Source organism: Fulmarus glacialis, unplaced genomic scaffold, assembly GCF_000690835.1.
Source record: "Fulmarus glacialis isolate BGI_N327 unplaced genomic scaffold, ASM69083v1 scaffold42498, whole genome shotgun sequence".
In the NCBI taxonomy this organism is placed as follows: Eukaryota; Metazoa; Chordata; class Aves; order Procellariiformes; family Procellariidae; genus Fulmarus; species Fulmarus glacialis.
In genome coordinates this window covers 27704-53968 of record NW_009227164.1, presented here as the reverse complement: position 1 = coordinate 53968, position 26265 = coordinate 27704, and the positions used below count along the sequence as shown (strand labels likewise).

The 26265-nt window shown below is 36.2% G+C and overlaps 1 protein-coding gene across 1 annotated transcript in view; it reads right to left on the bottom strand.

The window, feature by feature from the left end:
- Nucleotides 1-679: 679 nt before the first annotated feature.
- The window catches only part of HSD17B4 (hydroxysteroid (17-beta) dehydrogenase 4), a gene marked incomplete at its 3' end in the record, with an annotated part of 50874 nt that continues 25288 nt past the window's right edge, over nt 680-26265 (bottom strand). The window contains exons 15-22 of the mRNA XM_009583059.1: nt 25543-25614; nt 23929-24032; nt 20030-20095; nt 8649-8718; nt 5689-5795; nt 5293-5379; nt 2758-2847; nt 680-818 (exon numbers count right to left, since the gene is read on the bottom strand). Coding sequence (XP_009581354.1) covers nt 680-818; nt 2758-2847; nt 5293-5379; nt 5689-5795; nt 8649-8718; nt 20030-20095; nt 23929-24032; nt 25543-25614 — 735 coding nt within the window. The remainder of the gene's footprint in view (nt 819-2757; nt 2848-5292; nt 5380-5688; nt 5796-8648; nt 8719-20029; nt 20096-23928; nt 24033-25542; nt 25615-26265) is intronic.

Here is a 26265-nt window from a genome sequence, read left to right as displayed (position 1 = left end):
CTGAGCATAAGCGAATTTAAAAGAGAAGTTTTTTGAGGAAATAGTTTTGCCCCCATCAGACCATTTCACATGCTTGTATAATACACTTTTACTAGGAAACACTTCCCCTCTGACCCATTGCTATTACAAGCTTTAGCCTTTAAGCAGCCCCACGCTTAAAGGATGGGTAAGCATCATTACACTGTCATTAAACTTTGATCTCAGAAAACCTGAATGGAAACAAACCGGGCTATATTTTCACTGAAGTGACAAGAACAATGCAGTAGAAATAAATACTTATTTGTTTTAGATTAGCTAGCGTGTACATCACCAGCAGACTAATTACTATAACACAGAGCTCCTAGTAGATTAATTTAGCCTGCTTTTCTAAGTGCAGTGGTGATCCATTCTGGAAAATGTAAGTAGAAATGCACTGAAGTTCTGGCGGATGGTTTGCCTATGCCTACATCTAAATAAGCAAGTTACAGAAGTACGTTCCTAGAAGGATTGGTAACTGCTATTATGGAACTTTATCTGACCTCCCTGTCATTTGTGCACAGTATGCATTCAGATTTTTAGGTCCCAGTGAATATTCATCTACCACCTTATACTTATTTTCCAGTTTAATTAGAATGAGTATAATTAATCTCACTTCATTAAAAAAAATGCATCAGGGCATTATATAAAAGCTACAACTTACTCCACTGCATTGCTGTTTTTCCATCTTTAGTAATGTCCCATTGGAATACCGCATTTACTTTCTTTACCAATTCATTTCCAATCTCTTTGACACGACGACCGATTTCTTCAAACACAAGGTCACTCTGCAGCCCTGCAGTCTTAAAAAAAGAGAGTGAATATGAAGAATTTAAAATTGAAATGCTGTTAATAAAGTACTAAATATGTCTATTAGTTCAAGCACTGTGTCCAGGAAAGTCTCCATTGCAGAATTATTAAATGCAATTGAGATTTCTTCCACCACAAATACTCACCTCTAGCAACTCTCAGCATTAAAGAGTACATTCAAGCAGAAAATGCTTCATGGACTCTTCCTTGAGAATTATTTCAAATCTAGCTTTCGCAGTTGTCGTCATTTATCAGTACAATTTAGTATGTTTTATAATTAGGGCTCTAAGGGCTTCTAAATTGCCCTTTATTCCCTTTGGAGGATAACCATTGCCACTTTTTCCATGCTGAATGGTGTGTTAGATTTTAGAAGACAAAAATGTTTTTAGCAGTACATTACTTTAACTTGACATGGAAGATGTTCAAAACATACTGCACTATGAACACAGTCAGAACTCCAGTGTAGACACAATGTGTTTATCATTTAAGAGTGGGACTAACTACATTTACATTTTCAACTTTTCCAAACACATATTAATTTGCAAACCTTTCACTGTCTTTCTTTAACAAATATTTGTACTGGATAAAATGCTACGCTACAAGAAGCTCCTCCAGTGACATTTTTCATCTAACCGGAATTGGAGCAAAGCAGCTCTCATACCTTTAGTTGTTCTGCTGTACCGACCCGTACACCAGAATGCAATACTCCTCACGCTGCTATCTTGTCACCTCTTTGGTTAAGCCTAACATTTTCCATTATTTAATAGAGTTCCCGATGACATCTAAATTTGCCAATCTTCACTCACTCAGGCTAGTTTCCCCTAGTGGATATCTACCTCTGTCAGCAAAATTCTGCCAAAGCACCTTAATTTCTCAGAGTAAGCTTAAAGAAAAAAAAACTGTTCTGCCCATGTTAAAAAAAAATCTCTATAATGATTTCACTGAAAAGTTCTAATGCTTTTATGTTTGAACTTCAAATGCTGACTTGGCAACAGTTCAGAATGTCAGGTGACTAAACACAACCAGCAAAAAGAAACAAGTTCCAGGAATACATCACAAGCTTTATGTGAATGTCACTATCTTCATAAACTTCAATGCATTACAGTTTCATCCTTTGCAGGCAGGAATCAATGGGGAAAAAAAAGATACAGTTTATTAAGGCAATGCACTGTGCACCCATGTCTTTTAGACCACATTAAGAACCCAAGACATCCTCAGCATTGCATGTACAATTCTGTCTTTTGTGGTAAGTCCAGTACCTCTGCATGCATGCAGAGGATTTTTTAAAATATGTATAGTATAAAGTGCATATTGTGTGTTAGGCCTAACCACACGCACAAACAGCTATCAGAGCCTTCTTTCAAAATGATTCAATGACAAAACTGTTCTTTTCTATGAGTACATTATCTCATTTTCACTTGTTCTGTTCTTCTAATGCCCTCCTGCCACTCTCCCCATGTCTATCCGAAAAAATTGAGAAAGAAAGGTCACACACTTTTACAACTTACATCGAGTTTGATCTTCAACATCTACAAAATAAAAACAAAATGCTTGTTTTACAGGTACAGCCCCAAATTATAGCGACTAATTTCAATCTTAAGTTATGCAAGTGCTCAAAACCTGTGGCCCTCACTGGTGCATGCCTCACTTGTTTTGTAACGATGCTTATCCTAACAGTTCAATTAGCATCAAGCACTTCAAACTTCATCAGCCATCCTGTGTAACTTAAAATGTCCGTATTTTTCCTGTCAAATAGATCCATGAACCTCTGTATCTTAAACGACGTGTGTGTTCACATCTCTGAACCCATATACTCATCTAAGTACTGCAAATAAGACTGGTAAGTGATCTAAGTATTTTTCCTGTGTTTTCACAAAAAGAAAGCCTAACTATGCTGCTTTGCAAGTTAAGACTTCTATTGCTTCCCCCTACCTTCAGAGGCTCCCGAGCAGAAGGCTTATCCAAGGCTGGTACTATATCGACATAGGCCCCTGCAATAGCAACTTCTCCAGTCTCTTTGACCTGTGGTGGGGGAAAAAATTACGTTAAAGAGGTAACGTATTCGCAAAAAGTCACGACAGAAGGGCAACCAAGGAGTGTTCCTTAGATTTTAAAATCAGAGATGAAGAAAAGAGAAAACATAAAAGTTCCAGAGTGAAAAAAAAGCCACCCCATAAATGCATTGTAGTCTTGAGACAAGTTAGTATACTATGCTTTGCAAACAGCTATTCAAGCAAAATAATTATTTGCTTCTTGAGAAATTATACCAAAATATATTGCTGTTTTTCTGTTCACAAAATGGTAGGAAAACCTTATTTATCTGAAAATGTACCTCTAGTGTTCTAAGTTACTGTCAATGTTACTTCATAAATAGCTCTGAGAAAGACATTGTTCTAAAATGTTTTTCCTTGACGTAGATACTCAGTTGTCAAGAATTCATCCAGACAGTTTCATTATCTCCAAGTGCCTTACACTGCAAGTTGCACTAGAAACAGTTTTTTAAGCATTGTAAAACCAGAAAGATTACAAGAAGAAAGATGAAAAATACCTGAATTATCTTCTGTTTTAATTTTTTGAAATAATTCAGTCAGAGAAGAAAATGGGTTTCATTTTGGCATTGTGTCTTTAAGGGGTCTGACAAACCATTCTGACTTATGGCAGCAAACAGAAGATGGCAAAATGATTCACTAACAATGCGTTAGTATAGAGAGTTATACGATAAACAGCCAAAAAGGAGGAATACCAAGTATCACAGCCTAGCTTATTGCACAGGTGAAATTAATACAGAAAGACTACCTAATAACAATTATTCAAATCATGCCTAACAGCTTGTCACCCACTGCCACTGCACTTCAGACAATGCTGAAAATGGATTTAAACCATCATATCGAAGTTATTTGTCTACTTTTAGTTTGATTTAACCAGAGTTGATTACAAGTACAAAGATGGCTTTACGTCAGAGTAATCCAACATGCAATAAGAAACAAAATTCTGCACAATTCATAACTGTTGAAACAAGGTGGTTTTCTATAATCCTCTTATTGTAATTTCTCTCCAAAATAAGTTACTCCACACTTGTGAAAAAAAAAAAAACCTGTAGCAAAATCCCCCAAAACTCTCTATATTAGCAATGACTAAACGAAGCATAATAACAAATGCAGCCTTTAAACACAACAAAACATCCCACTCTGTTTACAGATACCAAAAGGGCTTAGAAGCATATAATTAATTCTGTTAATTTACACTGTACATGCAAACCCTCAAAAGTAAATACCTGAAGTCTAGAAATTCTGTCAGGACTGGGTGGTAGTACCTTTTAAATATAGCTACACTACCTCCAATACAGTAATCTCCAAAGGCACGGAACTGTCTTATTTACTACTAGTAACCAGAGATGGAGAGTTTGTATATAGTAGCCTCCATGTTGTTATCATTCTGAAATTCTACAGCTGCTAACACTCATAAGGTCTGCAAACAAAATTTACCTCCTTCAGTCAACATTTATTCCAGAAAGCTGTACTCCTGTGGAAACAGCAACCCTATGTTCTCACGATGACTCTCCTCATTTGATTTTGCCTGCCCAATCCTCCCTGCAGCTGCAACTATCCCTGCTGCTGTACTCACTAATCAACAGCTGGCTACATTTTTACAGAGATGGGGTTGCAAAACTTTGGCCAGGCAAAGCAATGTAAATTGCAGCTGCATAACACATATTGACAAATACCAGCAGCAAATCATAGTTTAAGAAAGTGACAGTGTCATAGGATGCTACAACAGAAGCGATGAGAATTTACTTTTCGCCTCTACATGGAGTATTTTATCCTTAGCTTCCAGTAAGTATCCTACCAAGTGTAGGAAGGATTACAGGATACTCACATAAAATGCTAACAGCAATGCTAAAGAAAAGAGAATGATGCAGAAACTGAATTTATAAAAGTGTAATTATTGTAGTTACTATGTCCAACTGCTATGAAACTTCCATTTTTAAGTAAGTTGTTCTGTGTAGATGCAGCTTAAGTTCAACTCAACTTAAACTAAATTTGTAGAAGCTTACCTGTGTAAACTAACTGTCAGGAGTTAATTTAAGATAAACAAATGTTAAAAAAAGATGCATACACAAGGTTATGATGAACTGCGGAAAACAAGTACAAACTACGCTGACCTGAGAATGACTGCTTTTTGCTCTTCCACAGTGGACAAACACAGAGAATGCAATACAATGAAATGAGTTCTCATATTATTTAATATAAGGAGTGTATTAAGTCCTATAAGTATAATGGTATTTTTATTGGAATCTTAGTGACACCATAAAATAAGTAAGAATATTTCATTCTATTCACTTAATTGCTTTACAAAACCTTCTTCAATGTTGTGCTTGATGAGCCACTTTTTTTGCTTCTCCTCATACCCCAGTCTTTTAACCAACACATCTTTCTCTAAAGCCCACAATGGTGAATGTGTTCTGACCTTGGTCTGAAAATGGATTCTGTTTCCTTCCTTCCACATTTCTGTTTGCAAAGTCTGCCCCGGAAAGACTGGTTTCGCAAAGCGAACCTAAAAAAAAAAAAAGAAAAAAAAAGTGAGGGTGTGAATAGATCTGTCATACGTACATGCAAAGCTTAAAAGCATAGGCTCCACTGAAATGAGAAAAAGAAAAGAGAAAAATCAGTCAACTAGCAATGTAGAAAGCCTAATATTTAAGTAAACATACCAGATACAGGCATTAAAATGCACGCAGCAATAAGTAAAAACAATTGTGGCAGTTGAGGCAGTGCAAAAGCCTTTTCCCACCCTAAAGAATTTTTTTTGGCACTAAAACCAGAAAAATCAAAAAAATTAACTGAAAAGAATGAACACACAGACCTTGATCGCCTTGAATCTGTTCACATCATTATTTGCAAACTGCTTCAAAACGTTTCTAGCAGCAAACCCAAAGGAGCATAGTCCATGAAGTATAGGCTTCTTAAATCCTATTTTGAAAAGTAACATTTTAGTATTTGTAATATTAGGAGTTTGCATGTTGCTTCTACAAATATCTGTATTTTATTCATAGTATTTTCCTCCAATGATGTTCTTAATCCTTTTTCTTTTTAACCTGATTTATCTCACTGAAAAAGCATCTGTTACCATTTATTGTTTCCTCTACTTTGAGGCAAAGGAAAGTGCTCACTGAGGACTGGCACTCCAACTCTGCCTATGCTATGTAAGACTCACAAGTAGAATTAGTCCCTGTCTGTAGAGGTGACAAAATGGAAAATAAGGAGATTGGCTGTGTTAGTATACATGCATAGGCACACCAGATACAGTTACATGGAAGTACACGTATCAAGGGTAAGAGGGATTGTAATGATTAAAAAGTGGTGATACTAAGATTATTTGATGCTTCCCATTTTTAATTCCTATTCATGATTGCCAAAAGCCTTCAAATATAGTGCACACTTCTTTATTTAGAAGTGGAAAAAACCCTGAAAAGATTTCAAGCGTTTTGAACACATCTAACAAGACAAAAAAAAAATTTGGAGTGTTTTGTTTATACTGACATTTTTGGTCATGTTTCCCTGTACTTCTATGCTTTGGAGCAAGACCTGAACCTTGGCAGAAGATAATCTGTATTGGCGCTGAATCTCTTTCCAGTCCTGTCAAAGTCTAACAAAATAAACCTTTGAAAACTGGCCTGAGATTTGCTAAAGTGCAACGGTTAAGTTTTAAAGATGCTGCTTGTACTGAGTGTGTTCTGGTCCCTTAACAGGGTGCTCTGACCTGACAGGGCACATGGACAGTAATTAATCACACTTGCAACAGCCCATGGATTCGAGACAGGTCTGTCCAGCTTTAGCTCTGAAACCAGTTGCTTTGCCTGGAACTCATCTGCCAGTCTCAGCTGCGAGAGACTGTTTTTCCTGAGCTCTAAACAACTCCTCATAGCATCTACACAGCATGAAAAGTTGTCCCAAGGGACAACAGCTGGGACAAAAAAGCAAAAGCAAAACCAAAACCAAACAAACCAAAAACAGTAGACAGGATAAAGTCTAGCCTGCAGAGAATCAGAAGATGTAGAAGAAGAAGAAACCACCTTCAAGACAGAGCCAAAAAGCCACTAGGACTCAATGCTGGGAAAGATGGCAATTCTGAGACGCGGCCCAAAGGGAAAACAAGACTAGCAGGAGTAAGGATGAGAAACAGAAATTTTGACTCGTTAGGTTAGGAGAGGAGATGAAGGACAGGCTAAAAGGAACATGAGTCTGTTTTCTCGCTGTAAGTATTCCACTCTGATCATTCTGCCATTTCTTTCCCGTAAAATATTTGAATATGCACACTTCTAATAGCACTTTCTTTTTTGTACACTTTGCACAGAGTATTTCTGAAAGCACAAAGATACTGTGCAGTCAATTTTAAAACAGATTACTGGCATCATTGTAACAATATCAGTATTCAGTCTCTCTCATACAGAATGTTATAGTGACATTTAACTCTTTAAAAGCTTAGCTCAATCCACCATGCAAGAACCTAAACCCACCAGTATTTTCAGAACTCAGAAACAGACAAATACATACGGTACTATTCTCCCCAGTATTTTCTTTATAAAACTAAAGCATACTCAAAGAAAAATCCATAAGGCAATCAAGTTACTTTTTATCTAGACTAAAATGAAAACAAAGTAAATGTTGCTTTCACTTTCTAGTATCTCGGAAACGCTTACAAGTTACAGAAATAAAGGCACAAGAATATAAAGAGGTGTTTTCATGTAGTATATCTCCTCTGAAACATTACCCACAGGAAGGCTTAATAATAATCCTGGAACAACCTAAGTGCATTATGCTGAATGTGCACGCTGGTGAGAGCCAGTCAAAGAGAACATTCACAGAGATTAAAGACAAGAAGATGTGTGAATATGCCCAAACAAAAAATCTTTTGTATAACTAGAAAAAAATATTTGTGGAGTATCTTTACAGTCATTTTCTTCTTTGTCTGAACCTACATTTAGTATAGGTATTTGAGTAAGAGACTGCCACAGTTCCAAAATCCAGTGCGGCAGTTTTCTGTGCAGAGAGACTACCTCATCTACAGAGTTAATTTCATTTTTCACTGTGTCTAAGTGCCAGTGCTCTTTGTGTCAGCAGTTAAAAGATTTCTACTCCTCTTCTTTTGTTAGGTTTTCATAGGATTATCATAATTATTTTAAACACTGGGGTTTCAATTATAAACATGTATTTTTCTCCTCCAGCATCTTCAAGAGTAATTGGGTGATTCCATCCAAATATTTATCCAAAATCATCAGCTGAACAAACAGAATCGTTTAATAAACCGGGGAAAACTCTCTATAGACTCTGGTATTTGATTATCATTATTTATTAACACAAATTTACATAGAATTATACAAAACAGAGTTAACCAAACAATTAGTATGCATTTATGAAAGGAGACGATTTGTGGAAGTATGTTAAGTGCAATCTGAACAAGGAAGCATAGCTCTGCTCTTCGTATCTTGGTAAGAACACCATACAATGATACTTCTATATTAAAAAGAAGTCACCAGAAAACTGCAGACCAATTATTACAGACCAGTATTTTCATGTAAAGTTTATGATGACAGCATACATATTCAGGAAAATTTCTTACTTAAATCGAATTGCTGTCTGCCAGGAGTAATCACACTATATTACTAGCAAGGCCTGAAAAGAACTCTGAAAAATACCTTTACAGTAGAAAGCACTGTTTTTTCCAGCTTGTTAAAGATGTACAGACTAAGTGAAAAAAAGATTAAAAATACATTTACATCATCCTTTGTCCAAATACTAATACAATGGTATCCCTCAGCTCACCTCCAAGAGCAGCAAAACTTGGATCAACATGTAAAGGATTCCAATCCCCACTCAGCCGATACAAGGCAGCCTGCAGAAACAAAGAAAAACTGGAGGCTAGCTGTGCTTGGCAGAAATGGGCGGCAGTCACTCAAAAACTTATGACAGATCAACAAACCTATTTTACTAGTACTTAGATAACATACTCTACAACAAAGCAGCTAAAATACAAATTAAAGGTTATTGTGCAGACAAACTTCCAAAGCTCCAGGGAAATGTGCCAAGAACTGCATGTGGTCTTGGTACATAAGAAAACAATACAACTGCTTAATGAGAGTAAAAACCAACCTACTCTGCTGACATACAGATCCAGCTTCACTAAATTTTGGCAACTGTGAAGCAATGCATTTTCTAGAATTTGTCCATAGGTTCTTTAGCTTGAAGTGTAATTTTAAAGAGTCTTCTCCTATGACAGATTCATCCACAATTTAAAAGGAAATTACATACGAAAATCTTTTTTTTTTTTCAAACACACAAACTACCATGCTTTTTCTCAACATTTGATTCATCTTACAGAGATCAGAAATATTCTTATCTTTCTCTTTTAAGAGTAACATGATTGACTAATTGTTATACACTTCTCTCTTAGCAGATTCATGGATAGCTGGTCCCGATATTAAAAACAAACAAACAAAACCCCAAAGTAACATGCCAAGCTTTCTAGAAGACTTCTGCTTCATGTTAAATATTCTTTTTCACTAGTAAAAAGTAGAGAAATACAGATTTAGTGTATTGTATATACTGTGAGTGTGAATAAACCTCAGAAATGATGAAGAATACGGCTACTGTACTTCAGTTTTCTGTCTCTGTGTGGCCTTAGCATTTTCATTATCAAATCTTATATATGCTGTATGTGCACAGTGGCCAGCAGTCCGTAACACAAGAGGCGTGACAAGCCAACCTGCATCTTTCTGAACTTGTTCCCTGGTCATCCAATTCCAGTGAAATCCAGTGACTATATGATTGTGGAGTACTCTCTAGTACCACATTCCCAGAAGTACAGAGAAAAATCAGTACATCACATTAACTAACGCTAGTGAAGATTCCAACAATTCAGTAGTTTTTTATGAGGCATATACAAATTGAACATGAATTTAATTGAAAAGAGCTTTTAAACTGAAAACAAATTTTATTTTAATCGAGCACATTATCAGCATTTGGAACCCCTTATCACTAAACATTTTCTCCCAGTATTTTGGACTGGGATCATAAAAAATGGTATGTGTTTATCCAAATGAGGGTAAACTGCACTAAATTCTGTTTGGAGGAAAGAAGCTAATAGATTTCTCAAAGAGAAGGGGAAAAAAAAAGATTCCCCAAAGGAAGTATTTTCTGATATATGTCTAACACCGCTTCTTCTATCAAATCTGAAGCAAAGGACAGAGTAACTAAAGAGGTTCTGAATTCATATTATCATTTTAATCCATAATGCATGTTTTATTTTTTAATCTGTTAATATTCAGGTCCATTTCTTAAAGTATACACAGCTTTCACACTAAGCTCTAATTCTCTCTTATTTGTCCTAGTAGCCTTCATCAGTACAGCAAGTGTTTAGAGTCTCAGTTATGGTGGAATGTAGAAGAGCTTATCACTGCTTTTGTGTGAGAGAATTGGATACACACATTAAAAACGGCAAGAAGAAAATCCTAAAATGCACCATAGCTTAAGCACTCAAATCTTAGAAAGGCAAGTACTAAGCTAATACTTCTCCATGGCTGCTTACATTGTTGTTTACTTTTTTTGAAACGCTTTTGCTTTTGAAAGCAAAGATGTATAAGTAAGATGGCATCACTGGATCTGAAATTTCTAACTGTAATTCTATTTTCGCCCAAAACATACATTTATTATAACTTTTTTTGTAATTATCTTCTAATTGATCCTATAAATTCTTAGAAAAATAGTAAAGAATGGAAATTTCACACTAATGTAAGACTACAGTTCAGATGGGTCCGAGTTTGACCTTCCAAAAGGGACAAAGGAGCGGGCAAATACTTTGCTGAGGGAACAGATAACCTGAAAGTAATCTTATAGCATCGCCTGGAAGTAGAAATAGCTAAGATATCTCACCTTGTGAGAAGAATAAGATCAAGATCTCCTGAAGGCAGCATCCTCCAGTGGCAGGACTCTTCAGCTAGCAATCTACAAGCCAAACCAAGTCCAAAAGAGCAAGCCAAATGGACTGCCAAGTGATCCTACGCCACAAAGGCCATTCTATAGGGGGCACCCAAGGAGAGTGTGGTGAAACAGACAGTGCTGGTTGAGGGTGGAGCAGGAAAGCAAACTGAGATAATGTAAATATCTACACTCTACTACACCACTAAGGCAGCTGGAGTGAAGTGATGAGTGGGAAGAGACAGCTGGAAACAGGCTAACAATTACCATCCACGGAGAGCACCTGATCCCTTCACTTCTTGTTCTCTCTTACCTGAATTCTCACACAAATAGAAGAAAAATGGGGAATTAAGAGTGCCACCACACTCCCACTCACACACACAGAAAACCCACAGCAGCAGGAGTTCGGAGAACATGCACATGCTGCTCTGCTGACTTGCTGTGTCTTCACTTGTTCCTACTCTTCCCCCAAGTAGTTATTAAAACTGTGTTTTCACTGTCAAAAGGTAGAGATGAGCAGCTCTGATGTACCACTAGCTTCTTTGCTAAGAGCTAAGGCCTTAATGCCACCAGTATCAAAGTTACAACACTATGAAAGAGACTTTTAGTGAGGAACAGACCCTTAGTTCCTTTTTTACAAGAAATTAAAACCTGAAAATTTAGAGTTGACAGAATTCTACAAAGTAGAGTATGACCCTTCACTACTGAAGTTTTCTTTCAAGAGAGTCTAAAATCTAACAGCAAATCGCCATGCTTGAGAACTAGAAAATAAAATTTGCCAAATGTGAAATAAATAAATTAAATAACTAAATTACTTTTTACCCAAATTAAAATTCTAAGGTCTCACTTTCATTCTTCCATTAATTTGAATTTTTACAAAAGCTGCCAGGAGGCTATGTTCACAAAGGAGCTGGTGTAAAAAATTTTAATTCAAACTAAATAACATTTAGTAGTAGTATTGGAAAATTCTACTTATGTATGGTAAAAAAAGACAAATTTCTGTTTTAAGCTCAAATCTCAACTTAAATCTAGGTATGTAGCTGTTGCTTACTAAAGCTGTAATAAGAACTAGCCATTTATTTGGGGTGATAATAAGCACTACTTGGGAGACAATACTTCTACCAAACACTTTTCAAAATTTTTGTAGTAAAAAATACTTGTGCTTCGCTAACAAAATAAATGTAGCATTTAGGAAATAATTCGGTTCAGAGAATTAAATGTGATCAATGTATTTAACTCAAAGTCTGAAGCATGAATATGGGAGACGATACTTGTCTTTTTGTACTTTCAACAACTAGAGTGGCACTGGTCACAGCTGAAAACACATAGGCTGAACTGAATAAAACAGTTATACAACAGGTTATTTCAAATTCAATGCAGCCAAGTCAGGTCTGCAAACAAACTTCTTTTCCGTCTTTGGTATTACTTCATTTCATAAATTGCATTCCACATGAAAACAGAATTGTTTTAAAGCCTTGTTGGCTCTACTTTCTATATTCCTCAAATAATGACATTTCCTGAAGTCTTGAGTGAAAGCATTTAAAAAAAAAAAAAAAAAAAAAAGAAAAAGTGATGCATCCTTGGAGGATGACAAGAGTCAATTGATGTGGGGCATTAGATTGAAGTCAGTCATAATACGGTTAGATTGTTTTCCAATTAATAATACAAACTGTCAAGTCTCATTTCCTAACAATTTAGGAGTTCTGCCAGACCACAAAAGAAAAGGCGATATCCAATCTGTCTGTGCCAATTTTTTAGTCTTGCCTGCAGACTGCAATAAAGGTCAGTGGTAAAGCTAACGAAAAAGGAAGCCAAATATCCATATATTTTCCCTTCTAACTGGGAAGAAAAAGAGCTCTGCCCAAGAGCTTATGTTACCAAGTATATATGTATATATGTATACACGTACATATGTGTGTTTACATGTATGTATGTATACTTTACCTAAAGGCTTATTTAAGAGCAAGCAGACAAGCAATCTCATGAAGAAAAAACAGCCACAAATCTCATTTACACATTTCAATGAGCTCTGATTTACATTGAGAACAATGAACGTTTCCAGTTAAACTGGCAGTGCTGATGCTTCAAGGGCTCAAATATAGCACAGTACTTAAGTAATTCACTGTACTTAAAATGAAGCAGCTACCCTTTGACTATCTAAGATGCCCATTTGCCATCCCTTCTTTTTGAATTAATTATCTCTGTAAGGGTAAGGAGAGATATTAAGAAAGAGCAATTGGTAGAAACCAACACGTAGAAAGATAAAAGGGTTTATTTGTTCCTCCAGATAACCAACTATTTTTTTTAAAGTAGGTGTATGTGGAAAATAAACAAAATAAACAGTTTAAGTCGCTCTAAACAGTTTTCAATGCCTAAATATATTTTGTGGAAATCTGGAACACACATGATTCTATTTTTTAACAAGACTATAATTAAGAAATACAAGTGTATAGTTTCCTGGACTACCTTTGGTTTGCCATTATATGTTCTTAGTGGTCTGGACTATCCAAACACTACCTTATTCCCTACATACCTTTGACTCCCTCAAGAATAAGGGAGTCAATTAAAACACTTTCACATATACAGCTACAAACAGGAATAGGTATAAAACGGCACTACATCTTTTCTCCTTCCTCACCCCGCACTACCCATGTCTTCATATTCTTCAAATTTAAAATCAACTTATATATTCTGGCACAGGCTTCACAGAACATTAACTGTTTTTCAGTAGCATGGCAAATGTACAAGAAGCCTTTCCTTTAGCAGTGCCTCTCTTAATCAAAAAGAACAAACCACTGTGGTTTGGGGAACTTCAAATGGAGTAACAATTTTTATATCCTTTACTAAGACATGCATAGATAAGGGGAGGAAACAAACTCTTGGTAATGAAGAGCATCTTGTTTAAGTGAAATGACTGCCAGGCTAGTACCTTTTCTTCTTTTATCATTTTACCACACAAAATTCTAGTATAATCCAAGCCCTCAACTATTTTTCAAAATTGCCATGATTAGAAAATTATATTCTGATCTTCCCAACAGGAATAAACACCAGGGGGCAGTGGGGAGGGTGTGGGTATGGGTATGAGGGAGTGTGTGTGTGTTTGTGTAAATCTTGAAATTAGCATCGTAACATGTAACAAACTTTCAAAGTAATTACTATTACAAATGCTCACTCCTTATACAATTTCAAGGGTTCTGAGAGTATCTTCTCTGCATACTGAAATCTCTAGACGTATAGGAAAACATTATAAAATCCTTGCAATGGCTTCACATCCCTTTCTTTTGCTTTTATCATCCTTTGTTGTTAAGCACTTTTTTCCTGGCATGCTCTCCGTATCTGTGAACTTACTGCAGCACTTCATTTTCTCTATCATGAAACAAATTATTTATGCTACAAACAGAAAAAAAAGATCACCTGAGGCTCTCAGGAGGCTCTCTTGTGCTATTCTCTGAAGTGAATTTAAATTTACATGTTTTCAGGCAACTCTGTACTACAATCTTTACAGAGCAGGACACAAAGAAAAACATTCGTCCTGTAACCATATTTTCCCCATCCATGCACATGTTTTCATCGTCTTCTCTCTCATGACTTTATTGCACTCATTCAAAAAACAACCTTAACTCAAAACACTCACCTTCCCATAACTTTTTTCTTCTAATCTGTTTAAAATAAGCATAAAAACTATCCAAGGAAACAAACATAAGCTGGAAACAACCAACTTTTTTCTTCCATATAATGTTAATGATTACTTATTCAATCTACGCATATGTTCTCTAAAAACACATACAAATATTTACACATGCTTAGAATGAAAACACAAATGAAATCTGTGTAGAGTAAGAGATGACTTTCCACAGGTAAGTATCCACATCCCAATTACACAGAAGCTTGTAAGGGTCTTATCACACCATCCTCAAAGCACTGACTCATAGCACTGAACCTGTTGACAACAGGCAGAAAACTTTTTACAGTAAGTTTTAGTTTAATAATTCATTAGGCTGTTAAATGTTTCCTATTCACCTCTTTCCTTCCAAGATGTCTTTTTAGTAAGTTTTTATTGCAAAGTCCACTCTTTTACAACAAACTAGATTTGTGCACAATTGTCTTCACAATTGTTTCCAGTTACATTAAGAGCTTGACACAGTCAAAAACTAAACTCGGGTAGCTAGAGGACAGCAGTATGAGCAACAGGACTGCAGGACTGAGAATGACTCAGGAAGAAAAGGACAATCCTGCAGTCTTAGTCACAGGATGCAGGTGACACTACTTGAGACATGGTAGGTGCCAATTATTTTCTCCTCTTTCAGAGAAAATGGAAAAGAACTGTATTTTAGAAAAAAAACAAACCACTAAAGAGCGGCAATTTCTTCACACCCTGTCAGTCAATGCTTGATCTATACCTGGAACAGAAGGCTTTACATAGCTTCTGTATTTTAAATCCTATCAGATTAGTCTAGGCATGAATTTACTGAATCTCTCTAAAAATCTCTGAATGAGTAAAGAATCATTATATTCCCTAAATTGGCTTTTTTTTTTTTAATGCTGCTCACTGTATCACATTCTCAAAAATCACCATCGGATGCTATACGCCACTCCTTTAAGCACTCTCTGTACCACTAAAATGCCTCAAACATTTACAAACATGCTTTACTTTATAGACTGGAAACTATAAAACAGCAGAAAAGGTTGTAATTGTCAGCAGCACAAATCAATTCCGGCTCTCCAATTTAACATTTGAAGGCCTAATTCTTCAAAGCACATCATTCAATGTACACTGTACAAGTTCAGAACAGAGCTCCTATGAATTTCAATTTCAGCCTGTGATGCTCAGACACCCTCCTGCTAGTCCGACTCCCAAATTTCATCTTCCACATTCCATCATCTCATCCTCTCCTATCAGCCACTGATTAAGGAGCACCCATGTCTGAGTACTTTGAGATATCTGGGTAACAGTTGCCCACATACCATAGTAATTTTATGGACAAAGCAAAGAAAATCCATTGTCAAAGAACTGCAGCTCCAACCAGTTACTAACCATGAGATCATTTTCCTTTCATTACTCCTCAGAACACAACTTCTTGCAACAAATAACATAGGAAAACTGACTTCCTACGCTATCTCAGCTCATGTCTAGAGCCCTCTCTTTGCCTGTGGAAGTTCTTGAAGGAGAGGGAACAAACACACCATTTATGCCTTCATGACTGAAAACTGTATCATAAAGCACTGCATACAAAGGGGATTAAGACTACAAACAAAGCAAGCTTTATTTGGAATTTTTATCTTTTTCTAGACTCTGCAACATTTAAAACATTATCATAGTTTTCCAAATGGAAGAAACTTAAAACCGGCAGGGTATCAAAAAGCTTTTCCTCCAAGAGACCAGTAATAGATTTAAAAATCCTTGAAAGCCAAGGACGGCCAATTTTCCTGACCCTGGAAACCACACAGCAGAAGTATCATGTGCTTGAGATACCCAAATTGCATGGAAAAGTAGCTCTGGCAGAAATTCACATGTGATAGCTCACATGACTCTGCTTTGCAGAGACTTACAGGGGGCACAGCTCCATGTACACAGCTGGTCCCAAAGCATGGTAAGCTAAGACACCATGTTTTTCAAAATCTATTTGAATGGTCTTTTTTATCTTTTTGTCATGTCTATTTCTCCCTATCAATGTAAGTAACAAATACACAGAATCAGAATTTAAAGCAGGAGAATGCTTTAGTGAAATATATGATACTGTTGCAAGCAAAGAAAATTTTTCAACTGGCAACCATTTCTTAAAATTATTAAACATTTTACTGAAATGAGCTGACATTAACAAAAACTTGGAAGTTCTGCAAACTCTGCATGTTATAGCTTTAGTTTTTCCATATAGGCAAACAGGACAGCTAGCTTGCAGAAGAAAGCAGAAGGAAGCACAGAATAGTAAAACTGAAATGACTTCTTGAAAAATTCCATTTTATGGGCTACTGTTATACTGTTTATTTATTGTCACAACTTTTTGTATTCTGAAGAGTAATTCTGATATTCGAAGATAGAGAACAGTTTATTTCTTGGGAGGCAACGTGCACAATATCAGAATGTTGTGAGGTTTTCCACAGGAAAACAAAAAACCTCCCAAAGAAAGCCCCAACAAACTCAAGACTGTGTATTTGTTTCTTCCTCAAAAATGACTTGCATCACCTGGACATCATCCACTTTAAATAGCCACTGCAGCTTACTTTGTGTGTCACCAGAAAATGAATTCCCAAGAAATCAACACATTTGGGAAGGGAGTGAAAAGAAAACTCTACTGAGACAAAACTCTCCGGAGATACAAGTCATTCACTGCCTGTGATTCCTAACTGCATTAGGAACCATTCAGCAAAATCTGTTTGATTGATTAATTTAAGGCCCTGGTTCGAAAACCAGCAGGACAAGAGTAGCTTGGTGATACCGAAGCTCTGTAACTACATTAAACATTCCCTACAGGGTTGAAATTGAATGATTTGTTTCTTGCTAAATGGCTAATAGTCAAACACCCTCTAGACTTCTTGATCTTCTGTCAAAAGGTCTATTTTATTCAAAAGATTTATGGCAGTATATCTGGTAAAGCATAGCTCAGGTTACAGAGAGAGAACAAGCTAGAAAAATACCACAGCACATGCACATCTCTACAGGGCAAGATGGAAAAAATGTCACCTAGTTCTTTGCGGAAAAATTCATGAACACACAGAAGAAATATTTTATGTCCTTCTTCAGGAGGATGCAAATTTTAAGCCTTAAAGCCTTTTAGAAGGTCAGATACTTCTTCTAAATTTTTCTTAACTATTTTTCATCTTTAAGCAGCTTACACCATGGTACTGCAACTCATTCATAATCACTGGTTGGTGTTTAAAGAACTTCTCAAGAATGGGTACAGATTTGAAAGGGATAAACAGCTACAATACTACCTGCTATCAGTCTTTGATACCACTAATCAAAAGGATTAGTTTGTTCTGTCAATGGTCACTGACATAACAGAATCATTTTTCAAGGAATTGTAGGTGGCTGTACCCTCCATTCTGCTGAACACATGGTGAAGGGCAAAAATGGTTATTAGCCCTTTGTTCCCAGTATCCTCTTCACTAAGCAGTGCTTCCTCCTGTTTGAAAACATGTAAAAAACATTCTTCCTCTTGCAAAAAACTTAACCCAATGAAGTTGAGTTAGAACTGAATATAACTTTCAAGATAATCACAGTCATTCAGTGAAAGATAGGAGTCATGACTGTAAACATTTTTAAAATATGCATGATGGTCTACTTATCAGGAAGTTTACTACATGATCATGCTATGAAAAGTTAAGGGGGAAAAATGCTAATTAAGAAGAGCAGTTTAGCCACATAATTGTGATAACAAAAACTGTGGTGAATGTCACAACTATCGCTGGAAATAAATACAGTTCAAGCTAACTCAAATGCCATCTGCAAACTGACTCAGTCTGTCTCATACTCTGTACTAATTCAATAGCTGAATGGCAACAGTGATTTCTGCCAACACCTTTTTCATTTAAACACTATGAAAAAAAATTTCAGAAACTTCAATGCAATTTGTGTGCCAGCTTCCATTTTCAAAAAGGACTTTAGGCAGTTATGTGTCATTCCACAAACACATAAATGTAAAATCTTGGTAACATTTCCCCAAGCTGTCCTTCACATGAAAGTCTGTATTCCTGCCCATGAAGTTCCCAAGTTCTACACAATCCCCCTCCTGCACACAAGCATCATCACTTAAGCACAGATGCTACTGAATAATTTGGCAGATAAGCCTTCTTGCAATTCTCCAAGTCCGCTGGCTGTGGCTCCTGCAAGATCTAATTGGAGAGGAATTCTCTTTATATATCTACCTGTCAGAGTAAATCTTAAAATAAAACAAGTGTGGTGGCTACTCTGTGCCACCTCCTTTATTTCCAAAAATCAATTTTGCAGTAGCAAAGTTTCCCAACTTCTGCATTATAGGGTCACTACCATCTTCTTTTATCTCATGAATGTAGCATTTTATACACAGTAACAATTCCAGATGTAAGAGTTTAAGGTTCAGAAACTAAGATTACCATATGAACAGGGGGATCATAAATGTCATCTGAAAATTGCGGGACCTGGAATCGATTCCGATATAATCATGCAGAGGAGAATCTGAACTAGGGTTGCAACATTCAAAGTAAATACTTTTAATTATTGGGCCATTAGGGTTGCTGTATCTTGTCTAATAAAGTGCCAGCTGCTAAAGAGCACCTTCCACTACATCTCCCAGGGACAAAGTACTCTCTCACCATTCCCTGCTCCTTGCTCACCTTGCCAACTTTTGATGAAGCCTGTTCAGAATTAGACATCTGTACCTCCTAGACCGATGCTGTGAATTTTAGGATGCAACAAACACATCAGTGATAGAAACAGAAATGCTGATCTAAGCTCTCTTTCCTGGTTTAAGTGGGTACGGCTGACTTGGACTTCAAGCTCACGAATCAGCTGGATGAGACTTGTTTAATTACTCCATATATAATCAGCTGGTGCTTAACATTTTAATTGCATATCCAAAAGCTACAGCCTCCTGCCATGACTAAGTTGCTTTTGAAAATACAACTCAGTGTCTTAATACTGGTAGCTCCTCACTTTCCTGTCTTATTTGTCTGATACCTGTATATGTTTACCTTTAGAGGAGGATGTATTTATTTATTCAGGTTTTTGCCTATGGAAAGTAGATGCCTGTGAACCAGTGGGACTGTGGACAGACAGAAACATACCTGGACAGACATTTGTCAGTATTTCAGGTTTCTCTGACTACTACTACTACAGAAATTTAACTTTTTCAAAACTGTGAACCTTAAGCACTTTTTTCTGTCATGATGTGTTTGTTGGCACCAAATTGTAAATTTCATAGATTTTGAACCTCTTTTTTTTTCAGCTACAGCAGAATACAAATGTTCATTTCTCCCTTCTATGTACAATTTTGTAATAAACGGTTATAAAATTGCATCAGCCTTATGAAAAGGACGTTTTAGATAGTACATTGAACACACTGTCATAACTCAACCTAGCACAAATTTTAGCTTCACATTATACATACATATATATACACACACACACAAAAATATACATATATAAATACCTGAGGTATATCAGAAAATTTGAACTATCAGTGAACATCATATAAGACTCCTCTCTCCAGACAAAACAAACATTTCCACACCTAGAGCATACAAAACGTTACCTGATCAGCAGTTGTGACATCAGAAATTACAGCATCAGGAGGTCTCTTGGGTGGATTCACTGTTACCTAAAGCAAAAGTAGTAGTATTAGTATTTCACTGCAAAAATCTTTTACCTGTACCCATGCCAGAATGTGTCAGGTATGTATAAAAAGAAACAGTATTTACAAAGCTGTTAAGGTTCCTCCTGCTCTTTCTACATTTACAGACAAATAGAAAAAAATATTTATGCCAGAAAAAGTCTCTTATCAAGGTTAGCTTTACCAAGATAGCAACCTTGAGGTATCAAATCTGGCTAAGTTACATGTTATAACTGATCAGTTTGATTACATTTCTTTCAAACTATCCAAAAAAGCTCAAGCAAGAATTATTCACTCAGAAAAAATAGTTGTCTCATAGAACATTAGTGTTTTGGAACACAGAAATGAAAAAAAAGGTTTTAAAATAATACTTTAAAAAGCACAATGGAGCACAAAATAATTTACTACCTCACTCATGGACTACATCACTTTTGGCCTTTAAGAGCTTCCAGCTCTTTTTTTGTTTTGCGCTTTTTTCTTTTGTTTTTGCAGTTACATACTGCATATTAAGCCCCACATTACTGTAAAAAAGCTGTTCCTTGTGCAATCTACAGCTTCATTGTTCAATTTTGAAGACATAAACTTTACCAACAGACTGACAAGAGAATGTCCTAGATCATGATACACACAAAGAACACCATAACCAATTTAAAACTATTAAAGTAGCTGAAATCTTTTTTCCCTCTCTCCTTCTTGGGTTTTTCAAAACAAAAAAAAGCCCAAACAAAGAGAAATGGGCATAAGCTCTAAAATGAAAGGAAGCAACTTGACTCTCACCTGTAGTAATTCTACTTAATCTTAGTTTGTGTAAGCTCTTTACCAAAAAAAAGAGAAATCAAAAGAAACTGAGTGCTGTGTAGTTTCACACCTAGTAACGGCACAGGCTCTTTTCTGTTTATTTACAGCAGAGCAAAGCCACATCTGGGGTGGAAGACTTGATAACATCACTCCTGCTTTTGTCGCTTCAGAGAACGACAACAGACCTACGCATTAATCAGCTTGATAATAAGGACACTACCTAACATGCTTTCAAAACAAGAATTGCTTGCCAATCTATTTCCAGTTTGTTTAAAGAAACTCAACCTGACCTACCGAGCCATTAAGACATTAAAACTAACCAACATATGAATAATTAAGGAAACCCCTCTGCCAGTAGGGCAAGAAAACCCCAATTCGAGAGACATGACTTACACATGTTCCTCATCATAGACCTCAACTTGGAAATTTGTTCTCTTTAGTTTGCAGATACAATCAATGTGTAAAGTGATAAAACGACACATTATAAAAGATGCCTGATCAGCTTGGGATTTCTTTTTGGCACAGAGGGATGTGAAAGTTTTTTTAATTGGGAAGGTTTTCAAAGACAAAGGAATATTTATCGTTTGAAACTGGCCTCTTGCATGCAGAGGCCTCTGTTGAATTTACTATCACTGTGTTGTCTTAACTAGACCTACATGTTGTTTCCTTCTATTACAAGAAGGGCTGCTGCCTGAAACAGGTATTCTTTACATTTTAAAATGTAAAATCATTTATATAGTATTCTCATACTTCACTAAATAGAGTGAAGAAGTTGCAGTTGCCTAAAGTGCAATATTTAACTGAAAAGTGCCAAGACAGTACACTGGACTCACTGATGCCACCACTATAGATTAGCAACATTTCCTCTGAACCACTATTTTTTTTACATGCACTATTATAAAATCTGATTACAGAAGAATTAAGGGTTCCATCAAAGACCTTTATACACTGTCTGCAATAATATTCTGAATTTTTTTATACTACACAGAGGCTTTTCCCATTTCTCTTTAAAGCAGCAGGCATTTCAAGATTTGATTTGTGAAGTTACATATGGGCAAACTTCTATATAATTGATATAGATTTAAGTCAAAAAACTTGTAAGTTTACATCCAAAAATCCCAAAGAAAATTACCTACAGTATTCCAGATGTACAAAACCTAGATATTTCATTACAAATTTTCAAAAATACTGAATTTAAAATAGCCTTTATTCAATTGACTGTTTATTACTGTAGTGCCTCAACGCTCTAGTTCACAATAACAACATTCAGTCATAGCTGGCACTACCCTTAAACATAGTATTGAAGAAGACAATAGTTATATGTCAGGTACCTGAACAGCTACTTCATGCACACTATGTGTTCATGTGACATGGTTTGTCATTTGCTAACTCTCTCCCAAAATGCAGAAGTTCCACTCCACTGGAAGTGAGAAACTATAATGCTGCTTCTCTTCTCCTCTTTATGCTTTCCAAACCTCCTTCATGCAAACACACAGATTTATAAAGAGCTACACCTAGAGATCTCTTCTAGAAATTGCAAGTTCAAACCTAACACCACACATTTGAGTACTTCTCAGCTTTTTACTAAACTAGTCTTTTCACTAGAGCAACATCTTGCAATATTAACATACGATCATACCTATTAGCACAAATTTAGCACATGGAAAACAAATTACTGAAGTAAACATGAACGCCCTCTGTATACACATACACACGAAATTATCACTAGGTATCAATTTATTTTTAAATATAAATAGCCCCCCCCCAGCCCCTTAAACAGAAGCAAAGAAAATCTCTGAGGTGGAGCAGCAGAACACACTGTAATGCTAAACTGACAACACACAGATCACGTATTCCCAACTGGAGATGTAAGCACTGAGGCAGAAATTGAAATGTGATCATGACAGCAGAGCTGAGACAGGTTTAAATCAGGACTCTGTTACGAGTCTAGCTGGCACAACCCAACAGCTCAGTAGTAGGCCCCTAGACAAAGTATCTAAAATCTCAACTTTTTTGTCACTCTCCTTGCTGCCCATGCTTAAACAAGAGCAACCAAAAAATCTGCTCTTAAAGCTACATGTAAGAGAGGTAAAGCTCCCCAAATCTACTTGAGAAAACCAAGACTTACATATAAAAGCCACTTCTCTGTTCTTGTTCTAATCTAAGAGGTCTCTAAAAATTTTTCAGATCAAAAGTAGATTGAAAAAATAAAACCTTTCCCAAGCTAGCTTTTAACAAGAAATCAGTACCCTTCCTCATCTGTTCATTTATGGATACTATGATTGGGAGTAACTCAATACATAAAACCAAAACAGGTAAAGTTTCTTTTGTTTGCAAAGCTTACATTTGGGTTTCATACAACCAAGATTCAATGAGACTCTTGCCAAATTGGACAGTTGAACTGATAGCATCTTCCTTCTGACCTACAGAAGTAGAATTTTAAGGAATTTAGCACAGCCCAAAGTACAATATGCAGCAAATTTTACCACTTCTATGGAATTAATTGGGTCAAATTGGGTCAGATTACAGCCTGCCACACTGTTGACTTCAAAAGACACTCTTCTAAAAGACCTAATACGAATCCTCTAGAAGAGCGTTTTGTCCACATCATCATGCATTTGAAATGAATTTCAATTTTATTTTAACTTCAGACATAACTCCCTAATTCCAAGTCCACAGAATTTGGATTCTAAACATTTTCCAGAGAATCTCCTATTTTGTTTTCCATTAGGATATTCCATATCTGTAGTTTCAAATATTTGAATGTAGGCATATCTCACCAGTTGCACGTTCAGCAATTCACTTTTCTCCTAACCAAAACCATTGGTTTCCCAGGCCCGGAACAGTATCTTTTCACTCAGGCTCTTCAATGAACAGCAGTATTTAAATTCCATTTGAGTTTATACCACCACACTGCTCAAATGCTAGTTTATCCTTCCTAGTTGATATAGCAGATGTTTTTCTTACAGTGCTGACAGAAGTTTTCATGTGTTTTTTTAAAATATGAATATGCGTGAATTTACCTTGGCCTTTTCTGATGTTCGTTTTCCACCAAATCCTCCAGCTCCAATAAAAAACAAAGAGAACTGATTATAACACACTAGGTCCTTTCCACAATAGGTATTCACTGAAAGACAACAAAAGAGGAAGGTCATATATTGTCTTCGATCTCCTTTTTCGTATAGCTGGCATGTGTTTTTACAGGAGAAAAGTTCAGCTTCAAACATGACAAAGCTTATTTTAAAAATCGAAGGGACAATGGTTACACTTTCATGTCGCGCTGTTGCAAGTCACTTCCTGACTGGTGAAGACTAATGATCTGTTTTAAATAACATTATCATGAATTTTATCTATATGAAAGCATTAAAATTAAAAAATAAGCTATCAAAATGCTGATGACATTCAGGGTGCTAAAAATATTTGACAACAGAGTGCTGAAATTAGTATTTATTTCAGCATCTCACACTGCATTAGCAATTTATTTAAATATGATAGAATTGTGTCATAAAATATGATGTATTAGAAGCTATTAAGAATCCCTAGTGTGTAAAGCACATTACCAACTCGTACAAAAAGTGCTACTAGTACCCTGTATGAAAAGAGCTCCAGAGCAAGCTTTAGTTTAAGGTCACCTGTTCCTTCTTTTGAAGAAGTTAAACTTCTTACACTGAATCAAGATTCAGCTTCCTATTTCCAGTTCATGCCTATTCCACTCACTTCTTACACCTTAGACTGAAATTTACAGTACTGTTAATAACGTTCATTTCCAGTTCCGGAAAAAATATGAAAACCACTAAGACTCTGCTCACAAAAAGAACTTTTGTGCGTTGCAGAAACAGTCGGGTTTAATGTTAGCCTGGTATGGAAGCATAACACAGCTAGGAGGAAAAACGGGACAGTAAAGACCTTTTTACAATTTTATCTGTACACTGAAGGAATAAAAGCTCAAGAGTGTTTAGAGATTCACTGCCTATTAACCTACTCTTGCAGCCTAACTTCCCAAGGGACCTTGGTATAACCACACCTAAAGATACCAAAATTCTGAAAATGACAGCTTATCAACTTCCAGAGATGTTCTGATCCTTTAACTTGGATATAAGAGGAAGGAAATGGGGTTTTGTTTTGGTTTGGTTAGAAAAGAATAATTTAGACATAAAAAAAGAATGCAGGACATGCTCTTGAAGATGGCTGCTTTGCAGATGAGTCTACACAACATACACATATAACTAACCTTTGCAAAACCACACCCCAAAACACACACACAAATGCGCACACACCCCCCCTTGCTGAATGGTGGCAGAATCTAAAACAGCTGCCTTCAGATACGACTAAGTATTATTAAAGAACTTTGTTCAGTTTGCATAGTGCACTATTCTACCTACATAGGAAAAAACCAAACCTTCTCTGAAATCTTCTTCCAAAGAGAGTGTTCTTATTTCAGTACGTTGACTGCCCTAGAACAATTACATTATACATTTACACAGCTATTGCCGATTAGCTCATTTCTCAGCTTTCACTGAGATTTAATAAACAAACAGTCTTTACTGTGGAAATGCTGGCAGTTATTGGTACAGCTAGTTAAAAACTGAGCCTGTCAAATTTTACTGCATCCCCTCCAAAAATTATAAACCACTTACCATCTATAAGCAACACTGCTCCTGATCCCTTGTCAAGAATATCAGCAACGGTTGAAACTGAAGTTAATTGCCCTGTAAGAAAAGAAGAACACGTACATGTTGTAAGGTTTTGCTTCAGGAATGAAGTCCACAGATCACTCTTTACACTTCCTTACTAACAATAATAATAATGGTAATAATAATCCTAGTAATAGTCATAGTAATTACAACTATCATGATTATAATGAAAGTGTCTGGGGATCTTTGCAAATCTTGGTTTGCAGATGTGAGGAATTTTTTAAGTTTGGGGTTTTTTTTTTAAATAGAATCTTGCTATAGTTTATGTATTCAGAGCTAAACACAAATCACATTTCAGACTCAAACACATTGCTAACTTCAAAGATAGCTCCAATCACTTAAGGATTGTCCACAAATCTCAAGAGGGCTGAGACAACTACAGTTCTACAGAAGAGAAGCTCAGCTCAGGGCCTGGACCTGTGGGTTTATGAAGTTTGTCTCTAAATCTAAAGAGGTTATTACTCTAGAGAGATATGTAACCATCTATGTTTACATAATCAGCCTATGGAATGGAAAAAGAAAAAGCTTCATGAAGTCCGGGCAATCCATTATTAATTATCAGACTTCTCTGAAGTTAATACAGCTTTCACACACCTCCTTTTTGTTTCAACAAGAAATTTATCTGTGGCTTGCAAGATTTTTTTTTTCCTTCTGCACTCTGGAAAA